The 23686-nt window shown below is 44.4% G+C and overlaps 1 protein-coding gene across 2 annotated transcripts in view; it reads left to right on the plus strand.

Annotated features, from left to right (window-relative positions):
• col4a4 (collagen, type IV, alpha 4) overlaps positions 1-23686 on the plus strand; it is a 46725-nt gene that overhangs the window by 3903 nt on the left and 19136 nt on the right. For both annotated transcript variants that reach the window (XM_036214919.1, XM_036214918.1), the window contains exons 2-26: positions 3945-4152; positions 4273-4370; positions 4856-4898; positions 8457-8528; positions 17249-17383; positions 17688-17732; positions 17806-17922; positions 18096-18164; positions 18239-18274; positions 18383-18445; positions 18937-18972; positions 19137-19178; positions 20282-20362; positions 20589-20633; positions 20705-20767; positions 20852-20896; positions 20975-21028; positions 21153-21213; positions 21327-21431; positions 21796-21951; positions 22079-22168; positions 22321-22481; positions 22569-22641; positions 22735-22841; positions 23132-23315. In XM_036214919.1, the coding sequence (XP_036070812.1) occupies positions 4339-4370; positions 4856-4898; positions 8457-8528; positions 17249-17383; positions 17688-17732; positions 17806-17922; positions 18096-18164; positions 18239-18274; positions 18383-18445; positions 18937-18972; positions 19137-19178; positions 20282-20362; positions 20589-20633; positions 20705-20767; positions 20852-20896; positions 20975-21028; positions 21153-21213; positions 21327-21431; positions 21796-21951; positions 22079-22168; positions 22321-22481; positions 22569-22641; positions 22735-22841; positions 23132-23315 (1915 nt within the window). In that variant the 5' untranslated portion in view covers positions 3945-4152; positions 4273-4338. The remainder of the gene's footprint in view (positions 1-3944; positions 4153-4272; positions 4371-4855; positions 4899-8456; positions 8529-17248; positions 17384-17687; positions 17733-17805; positions 17923-18095; positions 18165-18238; positions 18275-18382; positions 18446-18936; positions 18973-19136; positions 19179-20281; positions 20363-20588; positions 20634-20704; positions 20768-20851; positions 20897-20974; positions 21029-21152; positions 21214-21326; positions 21432-21795; positions 21952-22078; positions 22169-22320; positions 22482-22568; positions 22642-22734; positions 22842-23131; positions 23316-23686) is intronic.

The following is a 23686-nucleotide window of genomic DNA, read 5'->3' on the forward strand; positions in this document are numbered from 1 at the left end:
GTATTTTATTTAAGTTTGTGAAATTGTGATGCAGTAAAGATGAAAATAAAACTACAAAGGCGGCTTTATTCAGTTTTTAATCATAAAAGACTTCCAACCTTTATTTTGACACCACTGAGGGGAACTTTTTCAATCTTGAATAAATTACAAAATAAGACACATCCGGTCCAGAATCTCTAATTTACCAAATCAAAAATCAGCAATCCAAAAATATTGAAGCTGAACTCCTAATTAATCCTGTGATGTGGATTTATATTATTCCACAGTAGAAAAGACGAGAGGGATTCTAGAGTTTTAACTTTCCTGCTGTATTGCTGCTTTTATTTTACTTCTATATCTTATTGTAAATATCCTCTTGTCCTCATAATGTCCCACAGTTGTGCTCTACATATATTTCATGTATATGTATGTATGAGACTAAAAAATGATGTTTTTGTGTTTTTGTGAATTTGACCATTTTGAAGACTGAGAGAAAACAGAATAAATCAAGAGAATCTAAGAAGGAAGAGATGAAACACGGCAGAGGAATTCAACTATTGAGACTTTATGTTTTTTTAAATAATGGTCTGGACATGAACACTAAGAGGTGAACTGTCCTCTAAAATGATGCTCTTTCAACTCCTCATGATGATCTCCTTCCTCTAGAAGGAGCTCGAGCTGAAGCTGTTACCACGGGATGAAATGAAAACCAACAATTTAAACCCAAAAACAGGCCTATAACAGGAAGGAAGTGGACTCCAATAATGTATAAAACATTTATATCTTCCTTAAATGACCCTCATGGATGTGATCATTCCCTCAGTCTGGAGAACACAGAAGTAACAACTCAAAAATGAGATTAACACAAAATGATGCACTAAAATGCCTGTTATTAATGAATTAATTACAGTTAATGAATTAATGTGATAAAGTGGCAGTCTTAATTATAATGACTGTGACTGTGATAGTAATGAACGGATTTTGGTTTCTTACTAGTTATGGTTTGTACCTGACTATGGTTATAGTCTGGTTATGGTTATAATCTGGTTATTATTATAATCTGGTTATGGTTGTAATCTGGTTATTATTATAATCTGGTTATGGTTGTAATCTGGTTCTGGTTACTAACTTGTTTGTGAAAACAGTTCATGGAACTTGAACATTTCTCCATGTTTTTCCGTCCGGGTTCCTGTTTTCTCCGTGGTTCTGGTTCTTTTGGGTTTCTCTGAGCCTGTGTTGTCTCTTTGGGATCTTCTGGATCTTCTCTGACCTACTTTCCAACACAAACACGGTCAGCTTCCCACAGGAGCCCCTGAGCCGGCGGGGGCCCGGTGACCGCAGGACCGACCCGGTTAATCCCTCGGTGACAAAGAGACGTTTGACTGCAGATTCTCTGCTGTGGGTCTGAAGGATAATAATATTGAATTAAATATTCATGAAATGATCGTCTTCTATTAAACTTTAACATTCTTGTAATATCTAGAATTATTGAATATGATCTAAAAAGTATTCAAGTATGAATATTCTTCTAATATGGACATAATGTGGCGTTCCTCAGGGCTGTAGATTAGGACCAACACTATTTATCTTGTGCATTAATGAGATTTAAAGGTCAATTATTCAAACTTGTTTGTTTGCAGTTGACACAAATATTTTCTGTAGTGACGACAATCATTCTAGTATTTGGAAGCTGGACACCGCCTGCTTTACTTTTCTTTACGGTTTTCTCCGTATGAGGAGATAAAGGATGAAGAATGACGCGTCGGCTCTTCCTGTCAGAGACACTCAGACCTCAGCGGCTGGAAAACTCTCCACAAAAGTAGTTTTTAGTCGATTTTTACTATATTATTAGATTATATTTAGTCTTCCGTAGTAATAGTATTAAGATTATAAATATTAACTAAAACATATTTTTCAATGGCTGAGTTTCAAAAAATGAATATTACATTTAAATCCCAGTAAAACTGATATTTGGTAACCATAGTGAATGTTCTGAATAACAAGTAAACAGAAATATTTCCCACCAGAAACTTTATACGAGAACACGTTTTAGGATGAATAATTGACAGTAAACTATCATGGAAAACAGACATTACAAAAAATCTCCTCAAATCTTTCACTAAGATGAGAATATCGGAGAAGAAGATGGCCGCCGGCTGCTTGTGTCTCTGCTGATCAGCTCTCCTTCAATCCCACTAAAATCTTAAAGAACTCAAAACATCTTCTAATTTAAACCACTTCATCTTGTAAGGATGTATTTGATGACTATCTGTCATGATTTGAGGGATCTGGATAATTTTGAAAGGCTCTTTTTGAAAGTATCTCTACTGGAGGCCCATCATCATCTCAATCACAAAAATGGCTAAAAACTTAGCAAAGGACATGGAGGAAGTAAAACAATCCCTGAACTTCATGTCAGGAGACATGAAGAAGGTGGTGGAGCAGCAGATGGACTTATGGAAGGAAGTCAAACAACTGAAAGAGGTGATTGAAGAAAAAGACAAGAAAATTGAAGACCTGGAAAACAGAGAGGAACAGCTGGAGGAACACACCAGAATGGAGAACGTGGTGATATCTGGACTGGAGACCAAACATGGTTCCTACACCAGGGTCACTGCAGAACCCTCTGAGGGGGAGGACGCTCCACCGGGTGAACTGCTCACTCTCCAACAGGTTATTGAGTTTCTGAGCACCAAAGACATTGTTGTTGACAGTAAAGCTATAGCTGCATGTCACACAATTCCTCAAAAACAGTCAAAAAGACAGAACACCGTCAGAAAAGATAAAAATGATCTCCTGAAAGTTGCTAAAAAGCTGAAGGGTACTGGTGTCTTCAGAAATGAGCACCTGACAAAGAGGAACGCAGAAATTTCTTACCAAGCAAGAATTCTGAAAAGGAGAAACAAATACAGAACATTTGGACAAGGAACTGGAAATAATGATGAAGCTCAAAGGAACACCAGAACAGGCCAAAGTCATCACCATCAGGAGCATCCAAGAGCTGGAAAAGTAGAGATGAAGAAAAGATGAAGAAAGAAGAAGTGTTTTGTTTGTTTGAGACTTTTCTTTAATTATGATTGAAGAGGACTCTAAAGGAAAACGTGATGATTGTTTGAGTTTAATGGAGATGAAGATGGAATGCTACAGAAATCCATTGTGACTGTATTATTCTGAAGAGGATTTCAAGGTGGACCTCAAAGGCTTCTCACTGAGACACTTCAACAGTCGGAGTCTTTATACTCATACTGAAATTAAGGACTTTTTGAACCAGTTTGATGAACAATTTACTGTTATTGGAATCTCAGAAACTTGACTGAGGAGAAAGAGTTACTGAACAAACTGGAGGGATATCATGTTTCTTTCAAAATAGACTGAAGAAAAGAGGGGGCGGGGCTGCCTTGTTTGTTTGCATGGGTTTGCATGAGCTTCTTGTGTTGGGCAGATTTTACTGTCACAACAGGGATTTATTGAGTATAAACCCCTGTTGTATTTAATGCTAAACTTTATTTATATTGATTATGTTTTATTTTATTTATTTGTTTTTCTTTGTCGTTGGACCGGACGGAAAAAGGGAAGAGGGTGGGGGAGGGGTGGGGGGGAAGATAAGATGGCAACAGAGGGAAGCAACATCATAAAACAACCAGGACTAAGTGATAAACTAGAATGGGCGGGGCCTGTCTACACACACACTCTATAGTTACACACACACTTGTTGGCCAAAATAGTCTCTACATTTAAACTGAACATACTCACATATACTATACATATACTACACATGTCAACTAAAAAAATTTTTTTCTTTCTAATTTTTAATCTTGTCGTTCCGTTTAATCTGATCCTGATCTGATCCCATACGTCTGAATCACAGAAAAGTGTTCGAGGATCCAACCTTCTGACAGTTATTACACTTCAGTTTGGGATCAGGAGGCGGAGCTTCAGACTGAAGGCTTGTTCCCCTCAAACAGGTGGAACTCCTGGATACCGCAGATAGCCCCGCCCCTTTTCTTTGTCTATTCAACCCGTTTGTCGCGTTGGTGTGGAGCGAGAGGTTTGATCCAGGAGAGAAGATGGAAACCAGAACTTCGGATCAGGAAGAACTTCTCCGACCAACTCCAGTCCATGAAGACTGAACTCCAGAGAAACTCAGGTGTTCTGGAGGAGGAGGAGCCACAGGTGTGTTTCTGTGTTTCCTATACAGAATGACCAGTTCTAACACTGAGCCTCAGAGGAGGCGGGGCTCTTGGATCTTGGATCTAGAACATCCACATTCGCTCAGCATTTCTGTTTCTGCAGGACGAGGCGGGGCCAACGTGACGTGACTGGATGGTGGGCGGAGCTTCGGGCTGAGCGGAGGACAGGATGCAGAAGACTTCCTGCTCCTTCCTGTTGTGGTAATTAAACCGGCAGACCGACGCGGCTGCAGCGTGATGGATCTGAAGGACGGCCTTCAGTCTGAGCGACGCTCCTCGGGTCAGAAATGGTCCAACCTGTACGGGTCACTCGAGACAAAATATCGTGAACCGCTCCGTGAACCGTAGAGGAAATGTTGAGTTTATCTATGGGCGTGCTGCGGCGGCAGGTCGTCCTGAACACTTCTACAACACGTAAGGGGAAGTAGGTGAGACGTGTTGGACAGACTTTAACTCCGCCCCCAAATCCTGTGGACTGAACAAGGATCCTGTTAGAACTGTGCACGTGATACGTGCACGCTCCATTTGTGCAGCGTTTGTCAGTAAGGAGCCAGAACTCACACCTTACTAACCACTAGAGAGCGACGTAAGGACACCTGCACGTCATGAACATGTAACTTCCATTATCCTCACCTGTACTTCGCGATACACTGACCTCGACCTCACCTGTCCGTCTCTCCCTCCAGGTGTCTCCTGGTCATTGGATGCACTGATCCAGCTGATTCTGGGGTTAGTCTCTTTTATTTCTCTGTCTCCTACAAATCATCCAAACTGAAATCCTCCAGCAGACTCTGTGTCCCCGTACGGTAGCTACCAGCATCAGGTACACCTGAAACCAGGTACAGGTGGGGGAGGGGACGTCCTTTCAGTTCAAAATGATCCTGTCAGCTGTTCATAAAATAGGATCTAAATAAAGAAGAATTCCTCTGGGTTCAAGTTTTAAAGCTGAAAATGTTTTTGTTTTCTAGAAAAACACAAACGATGATTTTTAACCTTTCAATCATGTCTGACTTCATAACGAAATAAAAAATCTTGAATGTTTTAACTGTTGAAGGAAGAGAAGTCTGTGTTTCATGGCACATTGAATCCATCCAGTCGGGCCAAGAGGCCCATATGGTTTCAAAGTGAGCAGAAAATGTGGATCCAGATCGGGTTTGTCCAGTTTCTGTGGCGGACACGCCCACATTGGCTAAGTGGGCACTCAGTGGGTCGGCCGCTACGCTAGCCAGCTGCCCGGTGGACAGCGTAGCGTGCTAGCGAGCTCCGGTGCATCAAGCTTCCACTGTGTTGAGTTAGCGAGCTCATCTTTAGCATGCTAGCACGATCCACTGTAGCATGCTAGCAAGCTCATCTTTAGCATGCTAGCACGATCCTCTGTAGCATGCTAGTGAGCTTTTCTGCATTGAGCTAGCGAGCTCCGTTGCAGCATGCTAACCCACTGAGTGCCCACTTGAACCAATGTGAGCAAAAACAGGTGTGCCCGCCACTGTGGACACGCCCATTGGGGGATCCACATTTTCTGCCACTTTTAACCATATGAGCCCCTTGGCCGAGCTGGCTGGGGAGTTCAAATCCGTCTCTGAAACTGGAGGTCTGGGGACAGGGGGGTGGAGCCACTGTAGTTTCATGATTAGATTTTGTGTCGCTGAGACGATGCTGTTGTGATTTGGGGCTCTTTAAATAAAGCTGGGTTGAAGCAGCTCCATGAAGACAGAAGAGACTCTGATCTCAAGCAGAGAATTTTAGGATCTGATTGTAGATCCTTGTGTTTTGGAGGGGGAGGGGTTCAGGTCTGGACTGGCGGAGGCGCCCCGGAACTCGCCAGCGTCTGTCTGTGCTCGCTGTGGAGAAGATTTGATCTGATGTTTGTAAACATGATTCAGAACATCTTCCTCACCAGCCAATCAGAGCGCAGCTGAGCTGATGGTGGTTTGGGGCGGAGGGGGGGAGGGGGGTAGACAGAACAAACTCCTCCTCCTGATGTTTTCACTGCGCCGCTGGAATGTGCTGACAACTCCCAGTTTGGATCAACAGAGACGTGTGGGGGAGGGGCTGGACCTGGTCCGGCTGGTCCACAGAGCAGAACCTCTCAGCGCCATAACAGAAACCAGCAGCTGAAGGTCCAGCAGAACCAGAACTCAAAGGTTCTGATCCGGTCTGCTGGGTTCATCAGCTTCCATGTGTTCAGACGGAGGTTGAGATGAACTGCTGGACCTGAACTTTCCTCTGAAACCACCAGGACTTTAGAACCAGACAGTCCAGGAACGGCAAGAGATCCAAAACCTGCAGAGAGAAAGGAGAGGTGAAGGTTCAGAACCAGAACTCTGAGGTTCATGAGAATCTCTGTTCCTCTGCAGAATGTTGACGTGGAGACGTTCATGCTTCTTCATGCGCACGTTTCTGATATCCTTATCAGTTCATCTGCCTTTGCTCGTTCAAAGGGAGAAACGACGCGTGATCGTGGTCATGAAAACATCGTCTGCTTCCTCAGGAAAAAAATAGAAGGTTCCTGGCATCTATGCTTGTGTTGTCTGACAGATAAACCCGTCTGACCTGCAGGAGGCCCGTTAAGGTGAACTCTCGTGCTCTGTATGTCAGATTGTTAAAGTCAGGAAGTAAAAACTCAGTTTGTTCCAGTACTCACCTACAGTCATGAGCTGTGGGTCGTGACTGAAAGAACGAGGCTCAGAATACAAGCGGCTGAAATGAGTTTCCTCTGGAGGGTGGCTGGACGCTCCCTCAGAGAAAGTTTGGTCATCCATCATCCCTCCATCCTCCATCCATCATCCATCATCCTCCATCCATCTATCATCCATCCATCTTCTGAACTCTCTGAATCCCATTCAGCGTCACAGTGTTGCTGGAGCCTATTCCATGTTGTTGGGGGTGTGGTTTATCCTGAACAGCTCACACCCAGAAACAGTTAGGAATCACCTGTGAAATGAGCTTTCGGGCCGTCAGCTGGACAAAAATTCTCTTCTTCATCATAGAAATGTCAGTCAGTCCATCAGCCAATCAGGAGCTGAGATCTTACCCTGTAGCATTCTACAATGATGTGTGGCGTTTACGACATAACCTGAACATTTAGGTTGTGTCTGAACCCGTCCAACCCCCAGCTACTAAAAACTACATAGTTCAGGACCATGTAGTCCCTGGATTTTAAAGATAATTCAGACACAGTGATCACTGCTTTTCTTTCTTCTACACATATGACATCATCAATTTACAAAGTGAAAATCGAAACAATACCAGAATTTCTGTTTCTGTGTTCTGATGGTGAACATGTGAATGCTTTATTCAAAAATTACATTTGACATTTTTTTTTTGTTCAAAAGTTTTCAACCGCAATGCATTGTGGTCTATATTCTGTAATCTGCAGAGCATTGATGCAAGCTAGTGGGAAATTTCCAGTGCACTGGATTTTGGTGGGGCTGGGTATATAATTCCAGAATTGATTAGATTCAGATTTTTTCCGATTCTTCAATTCAATCTTAAGTTTACAAATGTATACACATTTGTTTAGAAATACATTAATCATATATTATGTTTTGAATATATTTATATTAATCTGATCCAGATCACATCCTGTAAATGTATCAGTGAAATAATGAGATTGTTAATATCATCCAGAGTTACATGATTCTCTAAAGGAGAAGTTCTAACTAAAATGTTCAGATCATTAACATGTAAACATTGTTCTGCTTCTCCTGGAGGACGTTTCAGTTTGACCACTAGGTGGCGACCGTGCTATAGCATTACACCAGAAGAAGACGACAGTGTGAGGGAAAAAATGAAGTTTTAGACCACAAAAAGTTATTTTAAAAATGATTTCCTTAAAAGAGTTTGGAAAATGATTACCTGTAAGTAAATAAAGATAATTTAGTCAGAATGTATTTTGAATTGAATGCTTTTATTGTCATTGTAACTGTTACAACAAAATTTAGGTACATATGGACATGTTTTGGTTAGCATTAGCTGTCCTATGGGAAATTCTATTGAATGTTAGCATTAGGCTAGCGGACTTTAGCTTTATGTTCAAAAATCGATTTATATTGTTTGTGAATCGATTGTTGATCTATTAAGCTTAAATCGATCCAAATCGATTAATCGATTTTTTTAACTCAGCTCTAGATTTTGGAGTTTGTAGATTCAGACAGCACTAGAACATGGAGAACGTGCTCCATAGTGAGGAGGGCGGGAATCTAGACAACCTTATTCTGGGATGGTCTCGCAGTGATGTCACCGTGATGTCACCGTGATGTCATGCCTGTCTTCCTGTGCTTTCAGGGGAAACAGATGGAGCCGTGTAACGGACGGGACTGCTCCGCCTGTCGGTGTTTCCCGGCCAAAGGGGAGATGGTGAGACTCCGCCGCTTACAACAACCGATCGACCAATCACAGCTCAGCTGCTGTTTGACATCCTGACGGAGCTGCACCTGGAGGAGGGATGGAGGAGGGTCTGTTTGTCTTCAATTAGAGGCTCGTCTTCTGCTTATTCAGGAGATTCCTGATCTCTCACATGGATCTACAGACTGACCTCTCAGCTGTTGTCATGGCAACATCTCGTGTGCCTCTGCTGGTAATTTATGATCTGTTTCGGTTCTTCCCAAGTTCTGGGTCTGGGTGTTCAGGGAGCAGACAGTCAGACTCTGGAGGACGTCAGAGTCACCATTGCTGCTCCTTCTAGACATCATGTCCTGAAGCTGGAAGAAACTTCCAGACGTCCATCAATGGGGTCAGATTACACTCAGGTTGTTCGTCTATTCACTTCAGAACTTCTTGGTCCTAAAGATGACCAGTTGGAAACTGACGCTGGCTCATGTGTGCTCCACGCCGTCTGTGTGACAGAACCGTGGCGGCGGCGGCGACAGCCCCGAGTGTGCGTGATCCGTGTGAGTCCGTGCGAGTGATGAACTGTGACAGGCGTGATCTCTGTTTGTAAGTTCTGCTTTGTTAAGTCACTCAGCTGTGAAATCAGTGAGACAGACGCCGACCCACAATCCCCTCTGCCTGTCTGCTGCCCACAGCTGTCCAAACACCCCCCCCCCACACACACACACACATACTGGATTAGGAGCATCAATGAGTGATGCGGTTCATCAGGTAACCACCAGAGGGCGTCTGACATGATCCCGTTTGTTGATCTGGTTTTATCCAGTCTGACTCGATGATGGGGCGTTTTGACTGACAGCTGATTATCAAATCCTCAGATCAGATTTACAGACCCGTCTGTTGTCTGACGTTTCTGAAAAGCTGATCATTTGATGATGTCACATCCTGCCAAGATGGCAGCACTTGGCAGCTGAAGCTTGAAGAACTGTCAGTGTGAAGCTTCTGCTCTGTGTTTAGCTTGGTGCAGCGCTCTGCAACCTGCAGCTCCAGATCTACGTCTGACTCTTCTGCCTCTCCATTGTGGAGAGGTGGATCAAAGAGAATCAAAGTAACTGGAGAGTAAAGATAAAAGTAAAGTGAAATCATTTCTCACTCTGTAGGCCTCCACAGTCGTGGTTCAATAATCCAGAACTAAACATTTGGACAAATTCCAGGTTTCAGTTCATAAAATACAGTTAATTAGCTCTAATTAGCTCTTTTTATGTACTTCATCTGACACGTGTGGAGCTAAACTGGGGCCAATATTATTTGAAACTCAAATAAAACAAATTGAAAAAAAGTATTGATGGCCATTAACAATTTTTAGATCAAATGTTCCACTTTTTAGGTTTCAAAACCTCAAAATTTAAATTTAAAACATTTCTTTCAGTTTCAACAAATTTTTTGTTTTCGATTCTGAAAATTTCAGTTTCAAAACTTTTAGCCACGTTTGAGCGTGTTGGGGCGGGGCTAACACAAAGGACCAATCAAAATCCATGAGGGTGGTACCTTCAGTGCCGGTGCGTTCACTGACTCTGAGAACTGGGAGAATTACACTCAGTTTATTATAACGCGCCACAACGGGCACAAAAGTTTGGAAACTGAAATTTTCAGATTTGAAAATGATAAAAAGAGTTGAAAGTGGAAAAAAAAATTAAAATTTAAATTTTTAGTTTTGAAACCCCAAAAGTGCAACATCAGAAGCTGGAAATGATTAAGTTTGTATTAGAATAGCAAAAAGTTTCTAACATTTTACTTTTTTTTGGCCAGACCCTAATATTTTTCTTGTTTTATTTGAGTTTCAAATAATATTGTCCCCAATTTATCCCCATACATGTAAGATGAAGTACAGAAGAGGTCAGCAGGAGTACTGAGCGTCGGTAACGGGGCGAGGATGACCTTAAATCAGTGAAAGATCAAGGACTGCACTGCTTAGGACTTCCATAGTTCTGCCACTCGTTTCTTTGTCCCGCCCTTGTAATTCCTGGCCAATCACTGAAGAGATCTTTGGTCACATGGTTTTGTTTACAAGCTCTGGTCTGGAGCAGAAAGGTCCGGTTGAGGGCAGTCTGAATACAGACCAAACAGAAGGTTCAGGACTCGGTCCAGACCAACCGACTTTTCTAGCCTGAATTCCCCCTGAGACTTCCTGAGATCCAGGAGTGATCCAGGAGCGATCCAGGAGTGATCCAGGAGCGATCCAGGAGTGATCCAGGAGCGATCCAGGAGTGATCCAGGAGTGATCCAGGAGTGATCCAGGAGTGATCCAGAAGTGGTCCAGGAGTGATCCAGGAGCGATCCAGGAGTGATCCAGGTGCGATCAAGGAGCGATCCAGGTGCGATCAAGGAGCGATCCAGGAGCGATCCAGGAGTGATCCAGGAGTGGTCCAGGAGTGATCCAGGAGTGATCCATGAGCAATCCAGGAGCGGTCCAGGAGTGATCCAGGAGCGATCCAGGAGCGATCCAGGAGGGATCCAGGAGTGATCCAGGTCTCAGACGGTCCACGGATGTTATCCAGTTCGAAAGCAACCAGAGACGTGAAGAAACAGTTTCATCCTCGTCATCAGAAGTCAGGATGTGAAGGACAGTCACATTTGGGTTTCAGAACATGTTTTAGAAGGTTTGTAGAGGAAAGAAATCCGACCTGAAGCAGAGTCTGTAGATCTGGATCCAGCGCTCTTCAGGCCTCGGCTGCATCACCTGCTCAGGTGCTTCAGTCTGAACACGCTTGTGATATTAGGCGTGTTTTTTTTCTCAGACGCCTCATTTCCTCTGAGATATTTCTGATGCTTCAAAGGATTTGATGTTGGATTTGATGTTCATGCAGTAGAACAACTTCTGTGGTTCTGTGAGGATCCTCTCATGACCTCCATGACCTTCATGACCTTCATGACCTTTTCTCCAGAGGACTGAAGCTCCTCCATGCGAGTTTGTCGGGTGTCAGAGGGAAGACGGGACTGACTTCTGTTCCAGTCAGAGGATCTACTTTCACTTTCATGTGAAGGTTTGGGTCGTTTGTAAATGGTGTGGCGTGCTGCCCTCTAGTGGTCATTGTCCATTATAGCATCTGGATCAAAGTGGTTCTTTATGCCTCCTTTTTGTCATCCTATTTCTGTCATTGTTGGCTCCACCCCCTCTCTCTTCAGTCATGTTTGGACACATGTTTAGCTCGTCTGTGTTCTGTGATCATGAGTGATGAAGGTTCTCCTTCATCCTGCAGTTCAGTCATGGTCCACCGTTCATCCAGATGCTTTCATCTGTCTGAGGGTGCAGGTTCAAATCCCACCAATGTCCTCCACATTCCTGCGGGTGGCTGGTCTCGTTAAGAAGAGGAACCAGAGTGGAGCTGGTCGTCCATCCTAATTCCTTTAGAGCAGATGTGTCCAAGTCACGGCCCGGGGGCCGGATCCGGCCCTCCGGGTAATTCTATCCGGCCCTCCAGATCATTTATTAATATTAATGACCCGATGTTATCTTGAGCTCATTTCTAACTTGTAAAATTTTAACAAAATACATTTTTGGAGAGTAAAATATTGAAAGTTATTTAAGGTTTAAGTCGATTTATTCTGGAATAATATTCCTGCCTTTTTATTATTCAGAATTATGTTATAAAGTTACAGTTTTAAAGTTTTAAAAATTGACATTCTTCTAGCTTTTTGGACTATTTTGGCATTTACTAAGACTTTTTAGCTATTTTGGAGTTTAGCTAATATTTCAGCTACATGCTAACTGTTTTAGCTAAGAAGTTTTTGTTGTTGTTTTTAGGCTAATTTGGTATTTAGCTAACTATCAGATTCAGCTTAATTAGCTATCAATTTCAGCATTTTCAGCCATCAGCACTATCATCTTCAGCGGCCAGATTCATCGTACAGCATTCACACTAGCATTACCACAGGTAATGTTTATCTGGTTCATAATTATGTTAGAAAGTTACGGTTTAAAAGTTTTAAAAAATTACATTCTGCAGCTTTTTGGACTATTTTGGCATTAACTAAGTTTTTTTAGCCTGTTTGGGAGTTTAGATAATATTTCAGCTACATGTTAGCTGTTTTGACTAACCTAAGGTATTTTTTTTAGATTCTAGGCCAATTTGGGATTTGGCTAATATTTTACCGGGCTATCAGCTTCAGCATTTTCAGCTATAAGCTTTAGCGTTTTCAGCTTCAGCATTTTCAGCTATTAACTTTAGCATTTTGTGATATCAGCTTCAGCTTTTTCAGCTATCAGCTTCAGCTTAATTAGCTATCAATTTCAGCATTTTCAGCTATCAGGTTCAGCATCTTCAGCTATCAGCACTGGTATCTTCAACGGCCAAATTCAGCTTCCAGCATTCACACTAGCATCATCACAGGTAATGTTATATATCTAGTTCATAAATATGGTAAAAGGTTTTAAGAATGTAGCTTTAGAATGTTCGATAAATGTTTATCCTGTTCGACCTCAGGTGTGTTCTGGATTTTGGCCCCTTGTGTGATTGAGTTTGACACCACGCTTTTACAGTGTCATAGGCTGTGAACCAATCAGAGAGCAGCACGGTAAACAGGAGGACTCATGCTCTTCACTCTGGTTCTTCGTGAGATCATCCATTCCCAGGAATGAGAGACTCACCTGGAGGTTTCTGTGGGGCTTGAACCTTTCTGCCTGATGAAACCGCTGGGATGAAACGTTTCTTCAGTCGTGACTCATCATCCAGACTCTGATCAAAGCTGCTAACATGTTCGGTCTTCTAACAAAGTTTCTGTTTCCTGTTCAGCAGCTGCTTCAGGTTCTGACTAACACATGTTCCTGGGTTTCTGAGGGCTTTTGACGGCGAGGATGACGACATAGATTACTGTGAGGGTACGTTCACCGCTCTACAACATGGAACAGGTCATGAGGACCACTGGCCGAGTTACTGAAGAATAAACGCACGAAAACAGGTTCAACACTAAAGAGTTTCAGCTGAAAACAGTAACTCATATTTTCATGCAAAACCTAAAGATCATTTCCATATATACATTCATGTTCATTGGATTGTCAGCTCAAGATCAAACATTTTCAGTTAAGTCCCGCCCTCTCCAAGTTCAGTCCAAAAAAAGTTCAAATCCACTCGGGAACCTCCGAAAAAGATCCCCAAAACCCCAAGAGGAGTCAACAAAAAGACCTTTTTCTCTGAAGCAGGTTTCATGTTGACCACATTAACACTTTTCTTTGATTCTTCTAGATGTTTTTTACAGAAGCTGAAAACAGCCTGACTCACTTTGACTGTTTTCTCAAGAAAATGAACATCTTGAGAAGCTGAAGTTTGTTTTCTCGTTATAACGAGATAATCAGTGATAAAGAATGAAGTCCTTCTCCCTCTCCAACACGGAGACGCCGAGATTGGACCTGTTTTAAGTGGTTGACAACTAAAACAGCAGAAGAACACTCCACAAACCTTGTTTTAGTCTATTTTTATTTAGTAGTGGGTCTATTGTCCTCAAACGTCTTCATGTCGTCTCATGCACCAGACCTCCTCCCGTTATCCCCCTGAAACCTCCGGGTGATTGACAGAGCTCAGAGCTGACGAGAACCTGTGCATGGTGCGTTCACTGAACTCATCATGGTAAATGTCGACACTATTTAATCAATCAATTGTGTAGGGATCAGTTCTGGTGTTCAACATTTTCTCTGATGAACTTTGTTTTGCTGATGATGTCTGGAGGTCAGTGAACGCACCACACAGATGGAATTATGCCGATTAAAGAGCTTAGATCCACTCATAAATATAAAAATCGACCAAAAACTACGTTAGTGGAGTTTCTGCTGTTTTTGTTGTTAAGCACAAACTAAAGAGACTTAAAACAGTTAGAGGCCGACGCTTCATTCTTTGTCATTATCTCACTTGTTGTTGATTGTACACAACAGGTCTTTCCTTTGAGTTCTCCAAGAACCTTTTCCATCAGGCGCTGAAAGGTTGCACCTGCGGTTTTGAATCCAAATAGCCCGAAGCTGAAAGAGTCGCAGCAGTGTGATGACGGCAGTTTTGGCTTTGTGTTCTTCATTCATTAGCACCTGCCAATGTCCAGCCTTTAGACCCGGGTTCTGAGGACAGAAGCTCCATGCAGGGACTCCAGTGGGTCCTGAATGACGGCCTTCGGGACGGGTTTTAGCGCTGAGTCTTCTGTAGTCCAAACAGAATCTGACTGACCCGTCCGGTTCGGGAACCACCACCGGAGCTCCCCATGAACCGGGATGCTCCATTATTCCAGTCTTAAGCGTCGGATCTAAATGTCCTGCAGTGATTCGTTGTTTTGGGGTGACGGCCTGTAAGGGAACTTCCTCTGTAGACGGGTTTCTGCTCCTTTCTTCAAGTTACATTTAAGACTTCTTAAGACCTCACAAATGAAAACTTAAGACCAATTTCTCCGTCTTATTCCAGCCCTATGCATGAAGTGAAAACAAAGTTCTTGTCAGTAATGGAGTGACATACTCTCTGAAGTACCAGGTAGATCTGTGAAGGAATGCCGATCTACTCAATTCCTGAATTAGTCTCAGCCAAGATCTGCAGAACTTAGACTTTTTATGCTACTTTAGATTTACTTTTCTCAAAACCTATACAGTGAAAGTACTTCCCATTTTCAGTGGTAGTACTCTTTGAAGTACTAGGTAGGTGTGTGAAGGGATTTACTAAATTGACAATCAAGATATATTGTCAGCCAAAGTCAGTGAACTGGTGTCCTTTAATAATAATTCTCAGGAGGATTTATCAAAACGTTTACAGTAGCAGTACTTCATATTTCCAGGAGAAATATTAAGTCGTCTGTGAAGGAAATCGGGATTTATCCACAGCCAAAATTAACCAATTTATATCAGTACTTAATTTAAGAGATTCTGTGATTGGATGTTAAAACAGAGACAGTCATGCTCAGCAGCATTCATGAAGAGTTTCCCGCGTTCTCAGACCTGCCACCATAAATGTATGACACCCGCACAAAAGAATCCAGTGACGGCGGAGCTGACCATGGAAATGCGATCACAACAAACAAACAAACAAACAAACAAACTACCAGAAGAAGACTCTAAAAGAAAGCTCCCTACAGCGATCCCTGAGTTCCCGTAGAGAGGAGAGAAGGTTGAATCTCACCTGCGTCATTCCCGCGGTCTCTCGCAGCAACCCCTCCCGCGTGCAGACCAGCGCGTGCGCCGCGTGCCGCGGGTGTCGCGTGTCCCGGTGCTGCTTCCTCCTCGGATCTCTCACGAGCCGTCGCGGTAGATTCCTCCTTTGGGGGTCAGAGCGCTCTGAAGGCGCGGACTCCAGAAGGACCCACCTGTGGAGCTGTCAGTGGGGGGGTCCTTGAACCACGCCCCCTACCTGCTGGTCTCCACCCCAAATGGTGTTTTACAGAAAGTCCCACAGGAAGCACATTCATGACTTTACTGTATGGAGGACTAAATGGGACGAGTTGAAATAAATTAACATTAAACAAATAATAGTGTAAATCAATAAATAAATGTGTAAATATGGGTGGCATTAAAATATTTAAATAGCTATTAAAATCCTATTTAAATATTTCATAGCCCAGGATGGGCTCAAAGAAACAAATTAACAAATAAATACATGTTTCTTAAATAATATAAAATGCAATTTTGATTAAATATTGACACATTTAATGACACTTTTATTTATTTGATGCCAATTTTAAATAATTGTTGACACATGGATTTATTCATTTCAACTTGAATGTATTCACTTCAGTTTGTCTCTTCCAGCTTACACAGACTATCAGAAAATATGTAGTGAAATGTTTAAATGTGCTTTTAATGGCTGTTTTAGATTTTAATGCCACATATATTTACAAATATATTTATTGATATCCAGTTTTATTGATTTAATGCCAATTTTAAATAATTGTTGACACATTTATTTAATGGTGTATATATTTTTATTTCAAATTGTCCCATTTTGTCATTACTCTAAATTATTTTTTTCTTATGTGTTTTGTCAAACATCACCGTCACAAACTTCTCTGAATTCATTGATTCATCGATCTGGACTGGAGCCGCTGTGGTTCTACTCAGACAGGCGGTTCCAGGTCCTGATGTGTTCAGGTGACATCACTGCTGGTTTTTCATCTTCTAACATCATTGGTATTAATGATCCATTCTGTTATTGTTTTCTACATTCAGACGTTCGATCAGGTTCTTTCTGTGGTCTTCTACAGTGTGAATCAGACATTTTCAGATTAGATTTCTCTTTGTTCAGTCAAACCGTCTTTGTTTTGGTCTGAATGCATTCGTCTTATTTTAGACGATAAAAATGGTAAATGTCATAAACTCCTGTAGCGCTTCACAGCCACACGCTGACGCCGGCTCCGCTGAGAACCCTGGTACCAGCAGCAATGTGAGGTTCTGTGTTTTGCCCATAGACACATGGGCAGACAGAGCGGGAACCGAACCTGCAACCTTTCAACTTGAGGTCCACTTCTGCCCCACAGCCGCCCTGTAGAACAAAACACGTCTCATGAAAAGGTTCTAGTCTCTGCTGTGATCCATTTTCAGCCTCAATGATTTTCACCAGAACATGAACAGATTCTCCTCTCTGGTTTTATGGGTCCAGGGTCCCGGTCCGATCGGGTTTCATCAGGTTCTGAGTGGTTATTGATCCTGCTGGACCCTGTTTGTTCAGTTCTTCCAGGTTCTATTTGACCCCGTGTCCAGAACTTTGACGTTCTGTTGTGGTCTGCAGGGATCTCCAGGTCTTCTGGGTCAGCGGGGCCCTCGGGGGCCGCCGGGTGCCGTGGGCCCTCAGGGACCTCCAGGACCAAAAGGACAAAAAGGAGACGAGGGAGAAGCAGGACCGTTTGGACCCAAAGGCCACGTAGTAAGTTCTCCAAGATCCGGTGCAGAGGAGAGACAGAAAGCTCTGAATGAGTCCAAAAGGAAGTTCTGCAGAAACCAACCGTCACACATGGGAGACACGGTGGTGGGTGTGAAGGAGGCGTGGCCTGTAGAGACAGATCAAACCACACCCAGGAGTTCCCCGCCCACCTCCTGCTCTAACAAAGAAAGACAGACGGGGACAGAACCCAGCAGAACATTGAAGTTCTGGTGTCAGATGGTTCTGGGTTCTGCTTGCTGGTTCGGTAACCACGGCCGGACAACAAACGATCTGCTTCTGGTTTCAGGGAATCCAGGGTCTAAGAGGCTTTCCAGGTTTAGATGGAATAGAGGTAGGAAGCTCCGCCTCTTTGGCTTTGATTGGTCCGTCGGAGAATCAGTGTTGTTGAATTTGGTTCTGCTCAGGGTCATCCAGGACCTGCTGGAGGTCCAGGTCTTCCCGGTCAAGATGGATGTAATGGAACTAGAGGAGACAAAGGACTGCCTGGGCTTCAAGGACCACAAGGGGCCGATGGAGAATGGGTAAAATTGTTTGTGAATGATCAGTTCTTTGTTTCGAACCGATGAAGTGATCCTCTGCAGGGACAGACTTTAATCCAGCTTTAGAGCGCTCAGTCTGCACCCATGAGGGAAACTTGGAGTCCAGCTGGTCTGCTTTCATGCCATCTCCATGGTGACTTGACTTTACGCTGCAGGGTTTACCAGGACCGAAGGGGTATCCAGGAGATCCAGCATCTTTCTCCTTCCAGCACCCAGGAGCCCCAGTGAGTTCATGAGCTCTGCGAGGTTCAGGGCAGAGGTTTTCTGAAGAAATAACCCGAGTGTTTGTGTCCGTCAGGGAGATGCCGGACTTCCTGGACTGCCTGGAGTCCAGGTGAGAAGGAGGCCCAAACCAACAGAGGAACGGGGAGGAAGTGTTGGGTTTGCTGGGTGAAGGTCTTTGTTCTGGTTCTTCCTCAGCCCTCTGTCTGTCTGTCTGCAGGGCGAGCCGGGTCCTCCGGGTCTTCCAGGTTTTCCTGGTCCTGCAGGACAGTTCGGGAACATCGTAAGCTACAACAAACCCAGACATCCGTGACAAATTTGATCCTACTTTCAGTTTTTAAAGCTCTAAATCTATGTTTCAAGAGAGGGGGCCCTGGCTAGACCATGGTCACATATCCCAAAATGAAACCATGAGGCGCTAAATGCTAGTTTCTCGGATAATTCTGCCAAAGTCCGCGCGGCGGCATTTGCAGGTGCATTTTTACACGCTGTGCAGTGGCCGCAGGAGTTTTAAGAAAAAGTTCAAATTGAACAGCAAGCGGATCTTTTTTTCTCTAAAAATTAATTAAAACATTTAACAAACTTGAGATGAAAAACACAAACATTCACAAACTGATCTTTATTTACATCAAATGCTATAAAAACTGAACATTTATCCAAACGGTGTTACCCAAGGATCTGAGCATTCTGTCGCAGCTTCTGGGTGTGGTCGCCATGGCAACCCATGAACTGTGGTGTGCTTTTGGTTAATCGTATGTCCTTCTGTGTGTGCAGGGTCAGCCTGGTGCGCCGGGTCCTAGAGGTCCTCCGGTAAGTCTCCAGACCTCTACTGCTGCTTCAAACACGTCAGTTTTTTACGACTCTGACCGACCTGGTCTCTGGTTTTGGTTTGGAGCATCCTTGTGGTTCTGCGGAATGTTTGTTGATTGTAGATGTTGTGAAGACCTCAGGAAAGACTTGTGCTTGTCTTGCAGGGAGAAAACGGTCGAGCTGTGCCTGGACCGAAAGGAGACGAGGTACTGCCCTCCTCGGCTGTTCCCATTTAATTACGGGTCCCCAACCTCCGGGCCGCAAACCGGAACCGGTGCGCTCCGTGTCCCGATACACTAACCCGGCACAGGTTCGCATCTGGTACCGCGTCCTGGCCTGGTTCAGACCCAATATCATGTCTGGTACCTGTTCAGGTCCGGTACCACATCTGGTACCACATCCAATATTGTGTGAGGTTCTGGGTTTTAATACCAGTAATGGGCGCGTCCCAAGGACCAGTCACCGTCCGGTACAGTATCTAGAACACTGTATGGTACCGCCTCCAGTACCGCCTCCGGTACAGCATCCGGTACCGCCTCCGGTACAGCATCCGGTACGGCATCTGGGGGATAGCGGACCCTTGATTTCACGAACAGCCAGCATGTGAAAAACAAACAAGTTGGGGACATTCAAAACGTCAATAAGTGGCGATTTGGAGATGAGAATGTGTTGTTTAGAATCATCCAGGAACAGGAATTCTGGGCTCTGTTCCATATTTCTGGGAAAATATGGAATTCTGAGTTTAATTTTGAGGTGATAAAACTTTAAAAAATAAAGATGTAATGTTAAATTTAAAATTCAGATTTTAACAAACAGCTGTAAATAGAAGCTAAAACTGTGGAAACACATTCTGATCCTTCACTTCTCAGATGTTAACTATGTTTTAATGGATTATAACAACAAACTCAGACTTCCTCCAGATCCTCAAATCCATCAGACATGTTTGAAGTTCTGTGAAGGGAGAGATATGAGATGTATAGAGCTGAGTATCATCAGCATATGAGTGGATGAACAGATTGATTCCGTTGATAGATATAACGTTGCCTAAAGGAAGCATGTTGAGTCTAAACGGGATCGGGCTCAGCCCAGAGCCCTGTGGTACACCACGGCTGACTGCTCTGAGGAGCCTTCATCATTTCCATGAGCTTTAATCAGTTCAGTGCACTTCCTGTAAACCAACAGCCCTGTAGAGTATTGACAGTACTCCAGAGAAGGACGGCACAGAAGGAAACGCGTCCATCAAAGACTGTCGGCCCCATCTAACCTGCCTTGTACATTTTACTACTGCAGTACTGTGTGTACTTCACAGGGAGATCAGGGCCAGGAGGGGCCCCCGGGGCCCTTCGAGTATGTGGACCCCCCAGAGGACCGGTACATCAAAGGAGATCAGGTGAGGTTCTGGTTGGTTTTGGGATGTCTGCATGGATGTACAAACATTAAAGAGAATTATCTGTGATTAATGGAAAGAAAATGAAACTAGGAACTGAAAACGCTTCTTTGTCCGTACGGATCTGTAGAAATGATCTGGTTGTGTTGCATTATCTGACATCGGTTGAACGTGGGTTGGACGTCTGTGTGAGGGGCTTCAGGCTCATGGTCCAGTTTTGTGTTTTCAGGGTCCTCCTGGGGTCAAAGGAGTCACTGGAGTGCAGGGAGAACCGGTGAGAAGGGAGTTTCTGCTCATGGAGGTGTGTATGCAGAAGTAAAGACGATCCGGGTTTTCTGATTTCAGGGGCTGGACGCCCATCGGGGGGTCAAAGGAGAAAAAGGCATTGTGGGATTTCCAGGGTCCAGAGTAAGTTCTAGAGCTTCTGGATGTGATTGATCGGCATTGATCAGATCTGATGGATCACAGCTGCTATTGTGTTCCCGTCTTCAGGGTGTAATGGGTCAGCCTGGTCCAGAGGGGGGGAGAGGTATCAAGGTGGGTCGGAACCGACTGTGGTTCTGGTTGGATTTCAGCAGGTGAAGGACTTGTTCTAGTAACTTTCTGTGTTTTCAGGGACAAAAAGGGGAGCAAGGTCTGCCAGGCCTGTTTGGACAGGAGGGGTCAAAGGTCAGTCTGTGGCTTTGAGCTTGGTTCTGGTTCTGGATAGACTCCAGAACCGTTTAACACCAACCCAGTTTCTGAAGATGTTTCTGTCATGGAAAACAAAAATCTGTTCTTGTGTTCCGTTCAGGGCATGAGGGGAGATCCGGGCCTGAAGGGCCCCCCCCAGAGCAGGGACGTCACAATCGTCGGTAGGAACCGATCCACAGAACCGATATACGGATCCATCAGCGTATTGACGATGTGTTTGTGCCGTTCCCTCCATCGGAGTCCCAGTGACTGAAAAGACTTCACTTTCTTTCAGGGGACTTCGGGGACCCTGGTGCTCCTGGGTTTCCAGGTCCTCCAGGAAACATGGGGCATATGGGGTTCCACGGTCCACCGGGACCTCAAGGTGCATCAGTGCCGGGTCAGTACCTACAGCCCGGAGCGACTGCTTTAAACTAGCTGTGGGCAGATCGATCTGAGTATTGATAGTATCGATTCCAGGGTGAAGGATTGATACTAGCGTGAGGTTTGGGAAGTTGTTTCTCTTGCACTTTCAGAATCTTGAACAAAAGTAATTTTGAAGCTGCCAGTACATGCACATGTTAGGTTTTCTGGGTAAATCACACATTTCGATTATTTAAGGTGGCACAAGATATCAGCTGACACCTCTAATACCACTTAAGGTGGTATTGGTATAGGTTTGGTTACATCCAGACTGTTAGTCTGGTAAAAATTGTTGGCGATCAACCTTAAGGTGATGAGACACCTTCTGCTGTTTTCTTCAGGACCAAGAGGTGCTCCTGGGATCAAGGGGTCTAAGGGGTCTAAAGGGGACAAAGGAGATCCAGGTCAAATGATCACACAGGGAAAAACACCAGGAGAACCTGGGAAACCAGGATTTCCTGGAGACATGGGGCTGAGGGGAGAACCAGGAATTCCAGGTATCTCTTTTCAGCCTGTAGACTGATTGATGATTCATTGACTTACATGGCTAATTCAAAGTGAGACCCTTTAGATATCACTGATCCATCGGGATCTTTTTGGCCTTTGTCCGTACTGTTCACACAGGAAGTTACTGTCTTCCTGGGATACCAGGCCTGCCGGGAGACCCAGGTGATCAGGGCCCCCCCGGGTTCTCAGGCCCCTCTGGATTTAGAGGTTAGTCTGGAAGCATCCAGTTTTTAATAACACTGTTCTGTAAATTGAAGAACTTTTGAGACAAATGTGACACAAAATATGATTCCAGAGAAGATTAAACAAAAAAACAAAAAAACGTTAAAATGTAATAACATTTCATCTCTGTGATTCAGGTGATACCGGCGCCTGCGCTTGTGGACCTCCAATCAACATACCCGGTCCTCCAGGGCCTAAAGGTCTCCCTGGGAGTCCAGGGTTGCCAGGAGTCCAAGGATCCCAAGGCCCGAGAGGAGAGACGGGTCCTGTGGGAGATGTAGGACTGAGAGGGGAAGAGGTTGGTTTCTGAGTGACAAGGTCAGATGTTTCCTGCAGAAAGGGTCATGTTGTTTCTTCCATGGTGGTGTGACTGTTCTGTGTCCAGGGTCTGGGTGGAGATCAGGGCCTTAAAGGGCTGAAAGGTCAGAAAGGGAGTTTTCGAGTGGTTGATTTTAAAGGTGAGCTCCTGTTTTCTCACAAAAGGTGTTTGAAGGTTTTTACAAATGCTGCTTTGGATGACGGTGAGTATATTTGGTGTTTTGTGTCTGCAGGTGAGAAGGGAGATCAGGGCCCTCCAGGTGTGCCAGGCAAACCAGGACCCTCTGGACTAACTGGGCTCACTGGGAATCCAGGGGCCCCTGGAATCATGGGCCCTAAGGTATGCACTAACATGAGTACTGGGATATGTCCTTCAACCATTTGGCCCTACCACTGCGTGTGAAGGGGTGCTCCAACATCTTTGTCGATGATGGGTAGGTTAAGGGAAGGGCAGCGGGTGGCTCTGAGACTCGTTTGGTAATGTCCTTCAGTCTGCAGTTTTTCAAAAAGCCTTTTATTCTAAACTCTTTATTCTAAACTAGACTGTAGTAAGCACTGCAGACGGTAGGGGGCGCCAGACCCTTTGCTGCTCATGGTCATCTCCTTTTCTAAGAATCAGTTTATTTCCAGGGGGAGGCTTTTGCTGGTGTTACTGGAGACAGAGGTCCACCAGGACCATCAGGACTGAAGGGCCCCCCCGGACCTGTGGGGCCCCCAGGACAGGGTTTCATGGGAGCGATGGGAAGGCGAGGGGCCCCTGGGCCTCCAGGATTTATGGGATTTCCTGGACCTCCAGGACCAAGAGGCATTAAAGGTGAGATTCTACTGATGAGTTTTCAGGACCCAAAAGACTCAGATGATCAGATGGCACCTCAGTCTGTCCCACACAGGAACCATTGACTGATAAGGATCACACATACAAGGGCAAAGCTGCTTTTCTCTGTCTCTCTCGTTAGTCTTTCTTGAGCCAGCAGCTCTTCGGGTGTCACGCTTGCCTTGTGGTCATCTCCAGCTGCAGCCATTGGGTCAAACAGGAGGATGGCTCTGGTAGGGTGATCAAGTGGTTAGCCACTTTTGGGTCTGGCCTTGATTGGCAAGGAGGCTTATGTTCAGATTCAGATTCAGGTGAAATTTCAGTTTGCTATCGAATACAGTGCCTAAATATTTGTAGCTCTCGACAATCTC

This window comes from Oryzias melastigma, linkage group LG13 (assembly GCF_002922805.2).
Source record: "Oryzias melastigma strain HK-1 linkage group LG13, ASM292280v2, whole genome shotgun sequence".
Taxonomy (NCBI): domain Eukaryota; kingdom Metazoa; phylum Chordata; class Actinopteri; order Beloniformes; family Adrianichthyidae; genus Oryzias; species Oryzias melastigma.